Source organism: Tiliqua scincoides, chromosome 16 (assembly GCF_035046505.1).
Source record: "Tiliqua scincoides isolate rTilSci1 chromosome 16, rTilSci1.hap2, whole genome shotgun sequence".
NCBI classification, from domain to species: Eukaryota; Metazoa; Chordata; class Lepidosauria; order Squamata; family Scincidae; genus Tiliqua; species Tiliqua scincoides.
This window is the reverse complement of record NC_089836.1, coordinates 7,803,077-7,820,769: the sequence shown is the minus strand read 5'-3', so window position 1 is coordinate 7,820,769 and position 17,693 is coordinate 7,803,077. Positions and strand designations below refer to the sequence as shown.

At 54.4% G+C, this 17,693-nt stretch overlaps 1 protein-coding gene across 7 annotated transcripts in view; it reads left to right on the top strand.

Moving 5' to 3' along the window:
• The window catches only part of STRBP (spermatid perinuclear RNA binding protein), a 60,566-nt gene that overhangs the window by 40,299 nt on the left and 2,574 nt on the right, over positions 1–17,693 (top strand). The window contains exons 6-18 of one of the 7 annotated variants that reach the window (XM_066610570.1): positions 404–495; positions 964–1,059; positions 2,145–2,256; positions 3,478–3,575; positions 3,953–4,064; positions 5,532–5,624; positions 6,347–6,546; positions 7,273–7,431; positions 8,932–9,066; positions 9,509–9,649; positions 10,707–10,830; positions 11,526–11,579; positions 15,449–15,917. In XM_066610570.1, coding sequence (XP_066466667.1) covers positions 404–495; positions 964–1,059; positions 2,145–2,256; positions 3,478–3,575; positions 3,953–4,064; positions 5,532–5,624; positions 6,347–6,546; positions 7,273–7,431; positions 8,932–9,066; positions 9,509–9,649; positions 10,707–10,830; positions 11,526–11,579; positions 15,449–15,525 — 1,493 coding nt within the window. In that variant the 3' untranslated portion in view covers positions 15,526–15,917. Of the gene's footprint in view, positions 1–400; positions 496–963; positions 1,060–2,144; positions 2,257–3,477; positions 3,576–3,952; positions 4,065–5,531; positions 5,625–6,346; positions 6,547–7,272; positions 7,432–8,931; positions 9,067–9,508; positions 9,650–10,706; positions 10,831–11,525; positions 11,580–15,448; positions 15,918–17,693 lie in introns of those variants that run through there. The other 6 variants (XM_066610572.1, XM_066610569.1, XM_066610566.1 and 3 more) reach the window with 6 other exon arrangements.

Sequence of the window (17,693 nt, the reverse complement as noted above, 5' to 3'; positions counted from 1 at the left end):
CCTGGGCAACAAAAATACTGCCAAACATTTGGAAGGCTTTCTGCTGGCTGGCTAATTTTTTTTTTTCTTCCTCTCTCACTGCGACACCTGATGCGGTTGGCAGGGATGAGGCAAAAGGCCACAATTTGTATTGTCCTCCCCAAAATGTTTTCCTTTTTTTGTTTTGTTTTAAATAAGATCCCAGATTGACTGCCTCTGTTGTGTTTGCTTATTGCATATTTGCTGCCATTGGAGGGGAAAAAAGAAACAAAAACTGGGTTTAAAAAAGCTACTTCTGGGACTCTTATTAACCCCCGCCCCCCCGTGCTACCGCTGTTGAGTGTACTTGTGACAGAAGCCCCCTTGGTCAAATTGTGTCTGTCTCTCTTCTTTTTGTTTTCTTGTATTCCCCTTTCCCCAGTAGACAGTGTTCCGATGAAAGACCCTCCGGACTTACTGGACAGGCAGAAATGCCTTGATGCTTTGGCGTCTCTGCGGCACGCCAAATGGTTTCAGGTTGGCTTTTCATTCTTACCTTATCGTAGCCTTGCAAGGTGCCTTTTGTGTCCCCCCCCACCTGAAGTGCCTTCTCCTTCCTGAGTTTTCCCAGCACCTTCCTCAACGGCTGGCTATTTGCAGACTTTTCTTCACTGCGCTCTCTCAGTGTAGATGTTAGATTGAGATGGCTGGTCTGGTGTGGTGCTGCAGCTGTCTCCATGCTGTTTTCTGTTATTGTTTTTAAAGAGCAATTCCCCTCTTCCCCCCCCCCTTTATTCTTGAAAACTCCTTTTTTGTTATGGTTATTGCATGAGTTTTGATTTTATTAAAACCGCTAACCTAGTAACTTTTTTTTTTTTAAAGAGCCTGTTCCCCATAGCTCTGAACACGGTTAAAATTATTTATTTCTTTAAAGCTTTTTTTTTTTTTAAATTGTTTTAAATCAGGATTGGTACAGGTGAACTGGAACAGTTCTGTTTGTTTTAGGCCAGGGCAAACGGACTAAAGTCTTGTGTAATTGTGCTGCGTATTCTGCGAGATTTGTGCAACCGAGTCCCCACGTGGGCGCCGCTGAAAGGATGGGTAAGTCAGGGCAGAGCAAAGGAGAGGCAGCGATAACAGGTGGACACTTGCGCCACCTCCATGGGGAGGAAGGCGGTTGATGGAGGGAATTGACCTTGCGGTTTTGGAATATGTGCGTCCCCACCGTCCCTTCACTCCAGAAAGATTTCAGGTCCTTTGTTCTTGTATGGCAGTGGTCTGTGGTGCCGCCCTCTGTGCTGCAGCACGGAGCTTGGCATCCGGAAGTAAGTGGCAGTGCCATCCGTGCCAGTTACTTTGGGTTCCATGCACCTGACGCAATGCTGCAAACAGGTAAGACACACAGAGCAGCTGGCTGGGCTTTTTGTGCAGCATGAACCTTGCACATGGAGCTCTGCCCCGCTGAGCCTCTCCTTTGGTCTTCAGTGTTGTGTCAGGTGGTGAGCATCCTGCACTGCCCCATGGAACTGGCCTCCCTGTTTGGGGACTTCTGCTTTACGGGTACTCAATGCCTTGGGGGATTTGTGCTCCTAGGCTGGGTCGCTTCTCTTGCTGGTATCCTTATGGAAGGACCAGAACTGCCCCATCGGAAATGGGTTCCGTTGCCCTGCACTGGGCCCGATCCCATTTGGGGATTTCTCCTATGGAAGTTCTGCTGGAGCAAATGGAAGTGGGTGCAGCTCCCCCCTTTCCCACAGGGCGTGGGGTGGCAGCAGTTGTCTTTTGGCGTGTCTTTCAGCACCTCTCCATCTGGCCAGCTCCCCTAAAAAGTGCACGCATTTAAGAAGTGCAGCGATGATCAGTCGCGTAAATGTCAGGTTCAGCTGGGGCTGTGCAAGCGATGTCTGCATGAATACTGACAGGCCTGGTTCAGGCAGCCAATGGGTCTGTTGTATCGGCTATCAAGCATTCAACTCAACTGAGTGCTTGATGCGTCTGTCTGTTCACCCCCCTCGTTGCCTTGTATGCAGATGTCACAAGCAAGTTCCCACCAGGCTGCAGCCCTGCAGTGGCCCTCCCATTCCCGTAGTGCAGCTGATGTGACAAGTCCAGCACAGAAGCCACGGTTGGACGCATCTCTTCTCACTGGCCATGCTCACCCTGACCACCATTTGCTTGCCTTCCAGCCACTGGAACTCCTCTGTGAGAAAGCCATCGGTACGTGCAATAGACCCCTGGGTGCTGGCGAGGCCCTGAGGAGAGTGATGGAGTGTCTGGCATCAGGGATTCTACTACCTGGTAAGGACTGCTCCTGGAGGCTGGCGGCAGGTGCTCTTCTTCAGCTTGGCTGGTGTCCTTAATGCCAGTCTCTTCTCTGTAAGTCCCACGAGTCCAAGAAGCACTTCCTGACTCATGGGAAGGGTGGGGGAGAGGCAGAAGGGGACGTGCCATTGCTCAAGGTCCCATCTCCCTGGGGCACTGGTTCCCAGCCTATAGTCTGTGGACCATAGGTGTGGACCACTTCCTGAGGAGTGGTCTGCAAGGTCTGGGGGGGGGAGACAGCCTTCGGTCACTTTCAGCGTCTTACCAAGCGAGCACTTCCCCCACACACCACTAGAGAGTGTGAAGAACGGACCACCACAGCTGGCAACAAAAGAAACTCTCCTCCTCCCCCCTTCCTCCATTGGGGCAGGCCTGAAGGCTGATGAGATTTAAAGCCATTGCAACAACTTGATGCTAAAGTGGTCCTCAAGGAACCGCATAAAACGCAATCCCTAAAACGATTCCGCAGCAAAGGAATCATTTGTAAATTTGGAACAGAAGTCTCTTAAACCTTAGAAGACTCCTGCTGGATCAGGGCAAAGGCCCATCTAGTCCAGCTTCCTGTATCTCACAGCGGCCCACCAAATGCCCCAGGGAGCACACCAGATAACAAGAGACCTGCAAGGCTTCCTGGGAACTGTAGTTAAGAACATAAGAACAGCCCCACTGGATCAGGCCACAGGCCCATCTAGTCCAGCTTCCTGTATCTCACAGCGGCCCACCAAATGCCCCAGGGAGCACACCAGATAACAAGAGACCTGCAAGGCCTCCTGGGAATTGTAGTTTAAGAACATAAGAACAGCCTCACTGGATCAGGCCAGAGGCCCATCTAGTCCAGCTTCCTGTATCTCACAGCGGCCCACCAAATGCCCCAGGGAGCACACCAGATAACAAGAGACCTGCAAGGCTTCCTGGGAATTGTAGTTAAGAACCTAAGAACAGCCCTGCTGGATCAGGGCAAAGGCCCACCTAGGCCAGCTTCCTGTATCTCACAGCGGCCCACCAGATGCCTCAGGGGGCACACAAGGCAGCAAGAGACCCAGTTGCCCCTCCCTTTCATTTTGCAGCCAGGCAACCTGCTTCTCATAGCTCGTCGCCTGTGACGGAGGTGTGTTGTGGTTCTGCTGCAGCCCGACGTAGCTGGCCCTTGTGGAACCAGCGTGGTGACCAGCCTTGTCTTGTCTTGTCGTCCCGCAGGCGGGCCTGGCGTGCACGACCCCTGCGAGCGGGAGCCAACAGATGCCTTGTCCAACCTGACTGTTCAACAAAGAGAAGCCATCACCCACAGTGCCCAGGTGAGAGGGGGCTGGAGGGGTGGCCTTGGGGAGTCGTGGTTTCAGGTCTTCATGAGTCCAGAGAGGGGCTGCTGGAGGTGGCAGTGACAGCAAGATGCCAACTCCCCTAGCCACAGGCTCATCCACAAGAGAGGCACAAATGGGCAGTAGAAAGGTGGCACTCTTCCCCGGTCCACCAGAATGTGTACGAAGGTGGGCTTCCCTTGGGTGCCATGCCTGTCTCCTCCTGCTGTTCTTCAGACAGAACGGGGCTTCCCAGAAGCACACGTTCAGGCCCCGCCTGCCGAGGGAGGCTGTCTTCCAGAAACCCAGGTCCCAGCCTGTAGAGGCCCCCCGTTAACTCCCCTTCTTCTCCTCCTCCATGTGTCATTCTGCAGCATGCGCTGAGACTGTCCGCTTTTGGCCAGATTTACAAGGTGCTGGAAATGGACCCCCTCCCGTCCAATAAGTCATTCCAGAAGTATTCCTGGTCAGGGAACGACAAAGAAGGTGGGTGTCGCCAAGAGGGAGGAGTGGGTGTGGAGAACTCTGTGCAGGTCCTCTGGAAAGCCCCACCCACCCAGCCAGGACAAAGCTTTGCTGGGCCTGCCCCCCCTTTCTCTCTCTCTCTGTTCGCAATCTTGCCTACCTTGCAGGGTGGTTGAGGGAAGGTATGGGACTAGGACACCCACAAATGTGCAAGAAAACCAGCAGGCAGAGTGCTGTCTCTCGTGCCAGCCTACCTCCGTGGCACACAGCATTGGGAAAGGTGGTGGAATGGAGGGTTGGAGGTGCTGGGGGTGCTTACTGGGCCAAGTGTAGCCCCCTCCCTGGTTTCCAGACCTCTTTGCCAGCCTTGCACCCGGCACCTGCTGGCCGAACAGTCTTCCCTGCAGCGCTCACCTGGCGCGGCTGAGTCAGTCTGTCGGCCGCCAAACACTGCAGCCTCTCCCCAGAGGAGGCAGGGCACTCTGTGCTCAGCCATAAATCTGGGGTTTGCTGAAACGCAGCGTCAATATTGTCTCTCTTTCCCCTCTTCTTGCTGGTTCTCATTTCCTGGCTGTGTTGCCTCTTTGGACCATTAAGCCTTTCTTAAAAATAGAACCTGCTGAGTGTGGAGTTGGGGGGGATGTCTGGCTAGGTTGGAGAGCAGCAAGGCCTGGGCTTGTGTCGTGGGGCTGGGAGGGCCTGGTCGAGGGCTTCTGCCTTGCCCCTCCTTGTCAGTGAGTGGCAAGGGCTCTTGGAGCTGCCTGCCAAAGGCCGTCAAGGGAGTTTCAGGGGCAAGCAGGGCCTTCACCCTCGGGGCTTGTGTCTGGAGCCAAAAACAGGCTGCTCTCTTTGCGCATTTGAATACACGGGTGGCTGTGCGGCATTAACTTCCTGACACGTGGGTGGGTTGTCTGCCGTTCCACCAAGTGCTGAGGAGAGTTGCAGAGCTGAACTGTTCTGGCCCGGGTCTTGTTCAGGGTGGCTTTGTTGCCCCGATCCCACCCACGCAAGGGGTTTTTCCACTCACTCGGTGTGGATTTGGAATAAAACAGCCCTCTGCGCAGGCTCGGGCAACCCTCCCGCCAACTTGGGGCCAGCCTTGGGGCCATCTTCTGGAGACCTTTTAGATGCCTTTGAAAGGGGAGTGGACAGATTTCTGGAGGAAAGGTTTATGAGCCGTGATGGGTACGTGCAACCTCCTGGTTTTGGCAGGAGGCTGTGTCTAAATGCCAGCTGCAGGGGAGTGGCAGGTCTCCAGTGTCTCTGAGGCACCTGGTGGGCCGCTGCGAGATGCAGAAAGCTGGACCAGACGGACCTTTGGCTTGATCCAGCAGGAGTCTTCTGATGTTCTTACTTGGCTCCTGAGGCTTGTGGTGGCCGAGGTGCAAGAATTGCCACCTGTCCCTCCTGCTGCCAGTGAGAGCTGAGTGCTTGTTCTGTCACAGGCCTAAAGTCACCATATAACGAAGAGAAATCTTGTCTCTGTAGGTGCAGGTCCCTCGGCTCTGAAGAGGCCCTTTGAAGACGGGTTAGGGGACGAGAAAGACCCCAACAAGAAGATGAAACGCAACTTGAGGAAAAGTGAGGATGCCCGGGAGTGGGTTCTGGGAAGGGGGAACTGGGTGCAAAGAAGGGCTGTGTGAGGCCCCACTGGGGTCTTCCTTCCTCAGCTCTACCCTGTGAGTCTCTCTGCAGTCCTGCCTGTTCCACCCACTGCAACAGACTTGCCCAACCAGCCAGTGCTCTGCTGGGATGTGGGGGGTGTGTGTCTACTTGAGAAAGAGGCCTTGGAATTTGGGAGGGGTTGCCAGCTTTTCTCTGGAAGCTTTCTAGAGCTCAGACACCTTTGCAGGAGGGGAGAGCTCTTCCCTCCTCTCATCTTCAGTGCTGGGAAAAGATTCCCTGGAGAATTTCTGTGTCTTCAGGTCACAGGAGCGGCCAGGCCAGAGAGTATGTTGGCAATCCTGTGTCAGTGAATTGTGCAGTTGGTGCCGCTCAGACACGGCTTTGGGAACTATCACTGCTGGGGTGGTTTGTGTAGCTTTCTTGCTTCCCCACCCCCATTAAAATTTTAGTTTGTAAGCTCTTGGTATGGAGGCCTCTGAGTTTGACTGCCTCCTTGCACTGATGGCGCACTATTTGTATAATCTGTACCCTGAGCATGGAGTCCCCTTTTGCTTCCTGTGCAGGGAGGCTCTGGAAAGGAGAGAGTGTGAGCCCTGCCCCCTTCCTGCCTGTGCTTCCTTGCAGTCAGGATCCACAGCCACCTCCTTGCTCTATCTCTGCTCTCCCCCCCCCCCCAGTCCTTGACAGCAAAGCAATAGATCTCGTGAATGCCTTGATGCGCCTGAACCAGATCCGGCCCGGCCTGCAGTACAAGCTGCTCTCGCAGTCGGGGCCCGTCCACGCCCCCGTCTTCACCATGTCTGTGGATGTGGACGGCACGACGTACGAAGCTTCGGGGCCTTCCAAGAAAACCGCCAAGCTTCATGTTGCCGTGAAGGTAAGGCTGCCAGGCCAAGCAATGGCGTGGGCTGCTCTTTGACCTTGTGCTCAAGGCTAGGAAACCTGGAGCAGAGGGGCTTGTCTGGTTCCCTGTGCATAGCTTTTGCTTGCTTTGCAAGCAAAGGAAAGTTAGGGTGGGTGGGATTTGGATCTCCAGAAACCCACTCACCCTGGTCCAGGAGAGGAAGGGTGATGCTGGTGTCATTGCCATGGGCCCTTGAAAGAAGCTCATTTGCGACCTGCTGCAGAGGAAGGAGGGTCGACTCCCCTTCTTCCAAGCTGGCAGAGTTTGGCAAGAGAGGCCTTGGGGCAGCCCTGTCTGTCCTTTTTTCTCTCCGGCGCTTTTTTGTGTGTGTCGGAATGAGAACTTTGCTTTGCAGAAAGTTCATCTGACAAACTCTGGGCTTTCTCTTCTCCATTTTTGGAACCCGGAGGACTTTTCCCCCCTTTCTGTTGTGCCTGCTTTGAACATGAAAGGGGCCCAAAATACCTGGTAGCGGCTTTTGTTCTCTTTCTGCCCAGGGACGATTCCTGCCCCCTCCCCAGTTTCCAGGCGTTTTGATGTGGTATTTTTGACTCGCCAAGCACTGCCTGTTCCCTCAGTCCTCCCTCGCCCTGGAGGCAGTGTGGGTGCTTGCGTGAATCCGGCCCAGATCTCGCTGCCCCCTCAGGCCCTGCTGCAGCAGTGGCACTCAGTGGGGCTCCTTGCTTCTCCTAAACCCAGGTGCTGCAAGCAATGGGCTACCCCACCAGTTTCGAGGCAGACATGGAATGCACGAGCTCTGACGAAAAGTCAGACACGGAAAGCAAGAACGAGACCGTATCTTCAAACTCTAGCAATAATACTGGAAATTCTACAGTCGACACCTCTGCTACCTTGGAGGTGGGTGCCGTCTTCTCCCCCCACCCTTGCGTGTGTTAACTCCTCACAGGGAATTGTCGTTCAGTAGAGAAAGAGGCCCCCCCAGCTACTCCTCTTAGCTCAGGCCTCCACAAATGTACAGGCAACCCCCAGTATCTGTGGGTCTGGTGTCCGTGGTTCTCCGTGGCACACCATGGAACCGTCCTGCTTCCTGTTAACATTTGGTTAGTCTCCTCCCTGTAGCATGCTGGCTGCCTCCCTGCACGTCGCATTCTTCAGTTCACCGAGAATATTGGGGGACCGGGGGGTGCTTGTACTCACTTCCCCCCATGAGAAACTTCTTTCTAATTGAACTTCTTTTTAATGGAAACGGAGATTTCCAGAGTGCCGCTGGCACCCAGGACCAAAGGTGGTGGACAAAGTGGCTGAACAGTGCCTGCCGGAGGGGGCCCCCCCCACAATACTGGACCACTTGTCCTTATGTTGAAAAACATTGGTCTGCCTGGCCTGAGCCTGGCTGCTCAGACTGGCTGCAATCTGTTCTCAGCCTTGCTGCCTGCCAGGGCTTCTGGGGGCTCTGGAATCTCTCTTAAGAAGCCAGTCAATGAAAGAGAGAGAGGGGAAGCAAGCAGAGTCTTCCAAGGGTTAAATGGCAGTGCACAACTACACAGTGGGGCTGTTTTCCAGTTCTGCTGTGACCAGCCCTGTCCTGACATTCTGTGCCTGCAAACTCTGCTCCTGACACCAAGGGCTTTACTCTGTGAGCATTTATCTCTTTAGTCCAGTCCAGGGTTGGCTTCTGGAAATCTGTCCCAATCTCCTGCTGGGTCCTTGCTTCCAAGGAGGCTCTGTTCAGTGGGGCTGGGCATGTGGCGTCAGTGGCCCATCTGATCCCCCCCCCCACCCCCGTTTCTCAGCATAAGTAGCGTGGCCTCTGCTCTGACCCTGCCTGTGTGGGTCAAGGGGCCTTCGCCCGGGGCGAGGAGCGGGTAAGCCGATCTCCTTACTCAGCACCAGAGCAGGTGCCTCTGGGTAACTGGAAACTTCCAGCTCGCAGTCACTCCTGCAGGGCTGCCTTTTGGAGAGGGATGTTTGTGTTCGGCTGAGCAGAAGGTGAGGGGGTGGACAGGCAGGTGCCAGGCTCCTGTCAGAGCCGGGAGCAACCTGGAGTGAGGGGCGGCTCTTAGGTTGTGCAGCTCTCTGACTAAGGAGGCCCCTGACTGTGTGGCACTTCTCTGAGAACATGTGACTGCCTGCCAATGACCAGAACGTGTTGCCCCTGCATGACAGGTGTGCAAAGTGCTTCAGGCACATGTTCCCCCCCCCCCATCTTCACGTGTTGTTCTGTGCTCTTGTGCTGGTGGTCTGTGGTGTGGCTGTCCTGGAAGGCTGTGCCTGGTTCTGATGAGCACGTCTCCCAAAGGCGCAAGCGAAGTGGCTGAAGCAACTTCCCAGCCAGGAAAGTGTTTGGGGCTTTGGAGTTCAGAGACGGAGGCGGCTTGTGCCTTTGCCTTCCCCCAGGTGAGAACTCAGGGTCCCATCCTCACGGCGAGTGGCAAGAACCCGGTGATGGAGCTGAACGAGAAGCGGCGTGGCCTCAAGTACGAGCTCATCTCCGAGACAGGCGGCAGCCATGACAAGCGCTTTGTGATGGAGGTGAGGGCCTGGGGCGGGGGGCTCTCTGCTGCTTTGTCCCTCGTGGTGCAGGTGCTGGAGGGCAGGGCAGAGAGAAACTGGGTCTCCTTGCACGTCCACAGTGGCTGATCAGCCTCTTCTAGGAAGCCTCCCTTCGGTCAGTACTTGCTGATGCACTGCCCCTGATGCTGGAAGCTCAGTATCGCCCACTGCCAGGCACTGTCCCCTTCTCAGCAGATAGGTCAGTCCTCCTTTCCAAGCCCTCTCAGCAAGTGACTGCTGCCGTGTCTCGTGGACAGAGTGCTTTGTCATGTCGCTGAGCAGGGCGAGGAGAGCCTCTCCTTTGGTGTGACACTCAGTTTTGTCGGGTGATGCCCCCTCCCCCAACTGGAAGTATTCTGGCAAGGGAGGAATGCCAGCCCCTTCTCGAGGAGGGTGGTGTAAACCTCCTGTCTCCTTCCAGGTAGAAGTGGACGGGCAGAAGTTCCGTGGCTCTGGCCCCAACAAGAAAGTGGCAAAAGCCAGTGCTGCGCTGGCAGCACTCGAGAAGCTCTTCTCTGGCCCCAACGCTGCTGCCAGCAAGAAGAAGAAGATCATCCCGCAGGCAAGTCTTGCCAGGGGCTGCTGCTGCAGGGGAGGTGGTACCTCTGCAGAGAGGCCTCTTGGGAGTTGGGCCTCTGGGCAGGCTGAAGCCCTCAGATATACCCCGTCATCAGCTGAGGGTCAGTAGCGGTGCTGAGGTCAAGTGATGCCTGCCTAGGGGCAGAGGAGACCGTGGTCAGTACTTGCTGGATTTCAGCTAGTCAGCTGGGAAAGGTGCAGGGCAGGCATCAGACCAGGCTTGGCTCCGGCAGCAGAAGCCCTGGGGAAGGGGCTCTGTGTGTCCTCCCTGCAGCCCCCCCCTGCTTAGAACTGCCTCCCTCCAGCCCACCTTGTCCAGTCAACCTTCAGCACCACACCTGAATCCCCACTGAAGGAAACTATTGCAGAATGTCACCTTGTTCTGTGCCACTCCCTCTGCAGCTCCTCCTGGTGTAGGCTGAAGGCCTGCCTTGGAGGAAGCCCACAGGCAGCAGGGTTTAAAGGCAACAGCCAGGGGAGGCAGCGTGGAGCCAGGGAGAGAGGCAAAGCCAAGAGTCACAGCAGTCAGAGGACAGGCTGCAGAAGCCCTGCTGAAAGGCCTTTCTTCCTCCCACCGCCCTGTGAATTTGTCTAGTTCCCTTCTAAAGCTGTCCAAGTTGGTGGCTGGTGCTGCACCCTGTAGCTGTGAGTTCCACAAGTGAGCTGTGGGTTGTGTAAAAGCAGGACTCCTTCCCCTCTTCTCTGTTGTGGCTCTTGAACTTGGACTAGAGTCTGTCACTCTTCAGGCTGCTGCCCCATCTTGAGCTCAAAGGGTACCGGCCTTTTCTGGAACTTCTCCCCACAATCTGGGGCTGGGCTGAGATTTTTTGGGGGGGGGGCAGTGCTTTTCTCTCCCCTTGCCACAGAGGGCCAAGATCCACAAAGTCACAGGGTCATATCCTGCTTTCTAGAACGGACCCGATATGCATTTAAAAAAAAAAAGTGCACCAACTCTGCTCAGAGCAGGTTGTCCTGGCCAGCAATCTTTCCTCACCTGGCCTGCCTCAAAGTTCCATCTCTCTCTTGCCCCTCCTGCACAGACAAAAGGGCTCGTCAACACAGCCATGTCGGCGGCGGTCCAGGCAGCTCGAGGCCGAGGGAGAGGAGCCCTTGCGCGAGGTGCTTTTGTCGGGGCAGCGGCTGCAGCTGGCTACCTGGCGCCAGGTATGGCCAACCCTGTTGGATTTTGTGCAAAGGTGAACCGGCCACTCTTGGTGCCAAGCAAGCTCCGGAGTGGAGCCTGGGGTGGTTCTGTGCTCTGTATTCCCGCTTAGAGGCTCTTGGGCAGTGGAGAAGGGAAAGACTTCTCCTTTCTCTGCACCCAGCCAGTGCTTGGAGGGGAGCATGTTGGTCCTTCTGCAAGTGCACTTCCTTCTCCAGAGCCGTTCCCACCCCAAGAGGGGGCAGGCACCAGGATGCAGCCAGACTGCTTGACCCTGAGAGGGATCCAGGGTGGCCCTTCCTGTTGACTGGGACAAATAAATGTGTATATGTTCAGGTCCAGAACACTTAGGCCAGGGGCGGCTAAGTTGTTTCCCCCCAGATCCCCTGGGATTGAGGGGTCCTGCCTTTGGCACTCCATGACCAGATAAGTTGCCTGTGGTGGGTTCCTTCTGCATCAGCTGTTGCCCTGGCTGCTTTTGCCACAGTCTGTTTCGGCGGTGGTGAAGGTGGCTGTGCAGTGCAGGTGCAGGCTGTGGGTTCTGCTTTGTGTCTGTCTTGCTGCGTTTTAGCTGCTTTTTGCGTGTTTTGCAAAGGCGCGGGATCCGTGAGTCACTGCAGAGACACCTGCAAGCACGGCCTTCCTGCCTCCGCTGGCCGCAGACCCTTGTCAGCCCCTCTGTCTGTTCCTCTTGCAGGCTACGGGGCGCCCTACGGCTACAGTGCTGCCGCCACCGCTGCACCGGCTTACGGTATGTACAGTCCCTCTCCTCTCTGACACCTCGTGGTATGTACGTTGACTCTCGGGGGCAACCCCCCCCCCAGTGTTGTGGTGTGTGATTTGTTGGGAGAACAGCTGCCCTCCCCTGCCCTGGTGTGGTGGGCGCAGTGCCTCCCGCGCCCCTTTGGATGGCCCTTGGCGAGCCTGGCTGTTCCTGTCCTGGTTGGAGCCTCTCCCCCCGCCTTGCCTCCTTGCTTTGCCTGCCTGTGGAAGGGCTGCTTGTTCTAACTGCCTGTTGCCCCCTCGTACCAGAACGGAGGCTCTTCCCCACCCCCACCCCAAACAGTCCTCCTCCTCCTCTCTTCCAGCTGTTTTATGCTCCATTCAAAGCACACCGAAGGGCCAAAAATCAAAGCACGTCATTCTCCTGTTCCCACACCAGAGCTCTCTGACGCTGGCTGACTGCCTGTGGCTAAGGTCTGGGTGCTTTTCCTGGTTCATGGCAAATGGCAGCAAGTGTGTCTGTGTGCCCCCCCCCCCACATCCCAGCCCCTGACAACCAAGCTGGGCAGCTGGGGTCTCATACAGTCTGTTCCGGACTGCCCCCACCCCTGCTTGTCCTGGCAGCTGAGTGATGTGACACGAAGGCATGTGGCTGCCGTGGCTGTCCATGAACTGGCTGCCCCAGACCTGTCCAGCGGAGTCAGTGCGCTGAGCTCTCTTCCCCAACACATACCTTAGCGCGTGGCTCTTCTCCCCCCCCCTCAGCCCTACCGGATCAGCGACGAACTTGGCTCTTTGGGTTCCTTTGAATGTAGTTTTATGCAGCAGCAGTGCGGGGCCAGGCCATTTGCAGGCAGCAGCGGATCTAGTCCACGCCCCACACGCACAGGGAGAAGGACTCCAGGGGCCTTTGCAGCAGCTGCTGCCGCACCCGTTGTGTCACCGGAAAGTTGTCAAAGGCTCCCGTGAGCCTGGAGGACCCAGCTCTCAGTGGAGGGTGCCCATCTTGCTGCTGCATGAGCAGCCAGCAGACCCCTTCCAGTCCGCTTCACTTGGGGCAGAGGAGTGGGGAATTCTTCCTTGCCACGTCTGGCTTAGGACATCTGGGAGTCGCTCTGGGTGGATGCAGATTGAGCAGAAGTGGCACACGCTTGGGCCACTGCTGTGACTCTGCATGAGTCGCTTTCAAAGCCTGATTTGGCAACGGATGCTAATGTCCTGAGGGGGTGGGAGACTGCTCCTCTGAAGGGTGTGCAGACACCCTGGAAGGACCGATCCTCAGATCTTGCAAGGGGGTCTGAGAAGAGCAGCTCGTGCTGTGGAAAGTCTGGGGAATGCTGTTCCAGCAGCAGCACCTTCTGAGGGGCACCGGCTCTGGCACGATCGTGCCTTTCGAAGTCTCCACCCATCCCCTCCTGTCCTGCTCTGTTTCTGGCTGCGTGGCACCGTTATGGTGGCTCATGGCAGCTTTCAGCTCCAACTTTACGCGCACCATTGGTGACACGGTCTGCCCTGACTGTGGGGCCCCCATTTTGGTGGTGTAAGTTTGGCCTCTCTGCCAAATTCCAGAGCTCACCCGCCCGTGTTCTTGACAATGCCGAAACTGGATTTCTCCCTGCACAGAACTGGATGCTTGTGCATTCGTGCGTCCAAAAACGTCTGTGCCGCCTTGCTGCTGACAAGCGGCTCCAAGTGGTGTGCACCTCCTAGAGCAGGGGTGCCCAAACCCCGGCCCTGGGGCCACTTGCGGCCCTTGAGGACTCCCAATGCGGCCCTCAGGGAGCCCCCAGTCTCCAGTGAGCCGATGGCCCTTGGGAGACTTGCTGGAGCCCGTGCTGGCCCAACGCAACTGCTTTCAGTGTGAGGGCGACCTCTAATGTGCACTGTGGGATGAGGGCTCCCTCACTGCTTGCTGTTGCGCGTCTGTGAGGCAGTAGTGGCATCAGAGGAAAGGCCAGCCTTGCTTCGTGCCAGGCCTTTTATAGGCCTTGAGCTATTGCAAGACCTTCATTCGTTCATATAAGTTCATCTTTAATATATTCATTTATGTAAACTTATGTAAATTTATTCAAATTTTAAATGTAAATTAATTCTTTTTTCCCCCCGGCCCCCAACACAGTGTCACAGAGATGATGCGGCCCTCCTGCCAAAAACTTTGGACACCCCTGTCCTAGAGCAATGGCCGAGCGACTGCCACTGCCAACTTTTTAGCACTGGGACCCTCTTTTTAAAACGACACTCTGTCAGGACCCTGCTAGCTTTACAAGACTTTAAAAAAAAAAGCTGATCTAGAAAGTAAATAAGTAAAAATATTCTTTCAAGTAATATTTGCAAGAACATGATCCATTTTTCAGTAACGAGGCAGCCCTAATGAATTGCCTCAAGGCTTCTGTGGCCAGGCTTCAGCTGCCCCCACTACCTGTCATGGATGGGCCTGGAAAAAAAACTCACCACAAAAGACACGCAAACATTGATCTTCCTATATTTACACAAGCCTGCAAACATCTGGATCTGGGCTCTTGGCAGGGCAGTCAGCAGCTCTCTGGTTTTTGAGTAGCCTCAGGACTTGAGGCAATTAGTTATCTGATCCTTCCATCACCTGCATTTTCATTGGAGGCTCTGCCAGAAGAGGTCACAACCCTCTACGTGGGTCCCAGCCCACAGTTTGAGAAACTCTGTTCTAGAGCAACTTGAATCTGTGGCACCAAACCAAAGCCAGCATCCCAGCTGCCTGGGCTGAGCTGAGGCTCTGTTCAGCTCCCTTGCTCGTGCTTCCAGACTGTGCGCTGGTGTTTTCAGCCTTGAGCTGGGGGGCAGTTCATCCACCCCACTGATCCTTGTCCCACGTTGCTGTTCCGGGAGCGCAGCAACCAGCACTCCAGCCCTGGTGCCAGACTCCCCCCAATCCTGCACCATGATTTGGGGCTGGGGCATTCCACTGGCAGATGTCTCTGCAAGAGGATGAGGACGGTGAGGGCAAGGGCTGACCTGGTCTGCCCACTGAGGACTAGGTCCAAGCTTGGCAGCAATTTGGAAGAGTCCTGGGGAAACCCAAACTTTGCCCCTCCCTCCCTGCTCGGTGTGCGCTGGACCCACTGCTGACTCCAAAGGCTCGTGTTGGAGGGGCTGCCCTCGTGCTCTGCATAAATGAATCGTTGTTTTGGAAATGTTTGGTTGGTTGTGGTGCTGAGTCCTGGGACGCAGCGCTCTGCGGTCCCTCCGTCTCTCTCTCTCTCTCTCTCTCTACCTCTCTCTCTTTCTTTCTCTGCCTCTGTGAAGCTGTTTTGCATGTGGGAAAGTTTCACTCTGACCATCCTGACCCTCTTGGAACACCTGCTGTTGCTGCTTTCTGATTTCTAAAACAGACACGTAGCCGAAAAAAGATCTCGAGACCTTCAAATGGGAAATGTGTGTTTTGTTGCTGTTTTTTAATGAAAAAAAAATCTAAAAAAGAGCCAAAAGGAAAAACCAACCCAAAACAAGCACCGACACAGACTCTTTTGCGAGGCCACAAGAATATTAACATGTTAACCCTGGCAGAAGGGAGGGAACAGGTTCTGGGGCAGACCCCCTCCTTCCCCACAAGCCCTGCGCAGCAGCTGCCCAGGGGTCCTGAGGGAGCTGTGCCACGCAGCTTCTGCACATGCAATGTGGGGCTGAGGTCTGTCTGCCCACAGACCAAGCACAGCCCTTCTTTTGGGCTCCAGAGTAGGTCTCAGTGATGCCAGACTATCTGCTGAGAAACTGTTGACAGCCCTGCAGCTCCAGGCTGGTTGGGGGGTGACGCTAACCCCTGAGCTGATGCTGCGTCCCAATCTGCCATTCATCCCCCTTGCTTTTTTGAATCTGCCTCTCAGATGTCTTACCCAGAGTCCTGTTGGTTTCTTCTCTCTCTAGGTTTGCCCAAGAGAATGCTTCTGTTGCCAGTCATGAAACTGCCCACCTATCCCTTGCCCCACTACTCCTTCTTTTAGCCCACTGAGTGACTGCCACAGTACAGGCCCGAATGTTAGCCGCAAGCAAGAGACAGACAGACAGACAGACAGACAACAGGCCTGCCTGCCTGCCTTCTAGTCCTGGTTTCCTTGAGCAGACACCATTTTTTCTCCTTTTTTATTTTAACACAAGTTAGTTATCTAAAAACTTGAAGATTAAACAAAACAGTCTGTGAAAAATGGTTACCTCATTTTTTTGTTCTTTTTTTTTCCAAAATAACTTATAATACCAGCCTTCTGTTTATAGGGAAGAAGCTTAGAGGCTTAAAATCTTTTTGGTTTTGTTTTTGTTTTAAACGAAGTATCCGAATTATGTAAAATTTTAAAACTTGTGAAGGATGTATAGAGTCTAAAACGCTGATCACGAAATAAAACCGGTTTTTGTTGTAATGGAGAGTATTTGCCTGTTTCCTAACACGAGACCCACCTTTGCTGCAGGGCTGTTCTGGCGCCCGAGGGCTTAAAAGGAACCATCAGTCCCGCCCAAGAGAGACCTTTACTCCTTATGACAGAGAAGGCCTAAAGTCCTTAGAGCTTTGTAACTGCAAAGGCCAGGCTTTCCAGTGCAGAACAGATACCCATACCATCGCAGCTCATTTGTTGGAAGGAGGCAGTTCAGGGCTAGTTCTTTGAGATAATTTGCTAGTATGGCATTTAAGTTTATAACCCCTGGTGTGCTTCTCTGTGCTGCTGCTTGTGACAGACACATGTCTTTTTTGCAAGCAGACAAGAACAGAATCCCCTTGTTCCTTACTTCCCCCCTCCCCAAAATGAAATGGTAGACTGGGAAAGAAGGTTTGGCTGCTTGAGAAACTTAGAAGAGTAGGGATATGGTGAGAATCACAGATTGCCCCAGGAGTTCCACTTGTCAGGCAGATGCTGGCAGAGGAAAGGCAAGGATAAACCCCTGTAGTTTGAGTGCAGCAACTCATGAAACGGGTTTTGGGCCCTTCCCTGGCCGTCAGTGAGATCTTTGTCATGCCATCACTTGCATCCAGCCCAGCAAAGGGGGAAAAATGCACCGTCACCATTAGATTCTCCTGTTCCAAAAAGTGCTTTTCTTCTAAAAAGAAACACAGCCCAGAAGTTCTTGTGGCCTCCTTCACTCAGTCTTGGATTTTGTAACGCACACTGGTTGGTGGTGGTTTTTTTCCGGAGCTAAAACTTCAGAGTCCGCCTTTCTCTCCCACTCCTCCCTTTGCCCCCAAACCTTGCAGAGTTCTGAGAATCTAAAGCAGCAACACGGTCCCCCCATGAAAACTTGCTACCTTTTTAATTGTCCTGGTCTCATCCAGTGCTGCTGTGGAAAGTCAAGACGTTTCAGCCATAGGCCAGTAGCTCCCTTCTGTAATGTTGTGGTTCTTAATGTGTGAGCACATGTCTCTCCCGCTGTGAGATCAGGGGGAAAAAAGGGAGCATCTGCTGTTCTCAAGGGTTCCTCTTCATTTTCTTAAAACGGGAGTGGGGACTCAAAGGCAAAGGCACAGGGGCTGTTATTAAGGCACCACTCCCACCACGACTCAAGCACTGGTGCTGCTCTTTCCACCCATTTGTGGTTCCTCTGGTAATCGTGTTGTGCTGTCTGAAGGTGGCGGCAGCCTTTCTTACTCTGCTCACTTGAATGTACAATGCTGCCTTGGTCCTGAATTCATCTTGTTTAGTGCTGACTGCCATGACCTCAGTGCTCTCTGGGGTTTCAAATGGGGGTCTTTCCCCGCCCGGCCTGGAGTTGCCACTGAGGCCATGCCCTCTCCAGATGGGGTCAGGTGGGATGATGGAGAAAGGCCAGGAACCTCCTGGGGGAGTTGTGGGGCAGAGTATATAAACATGCCGCTTTCCTTGAAATTAACTACAGCTGTGGGGTTTGGGGGGGAATGTCTTCAAGCCTCCTCCTATCACTGCTTTTTGGAACTTTCTCCTGCATAACTTTTGCACTGCTAACGTTTGCTGCTGGTCCAGTGGTTGTGGTGCTTTAATAAAACTCTCCAAGGAGAATGTGAGTGGGTGGGCAGCTGCAAGGGAGCTGCTAGTTGCCCCCTGTGCTCGTGTCGAGGCAGTCCCTTTAAAATGGGCGGGGTGGAGTTGGGAGGGAGGCCGAGGGTTGCCTTTGAACCGAGAACAGCACTGCCAAAGCCTTGCCCGTCTCG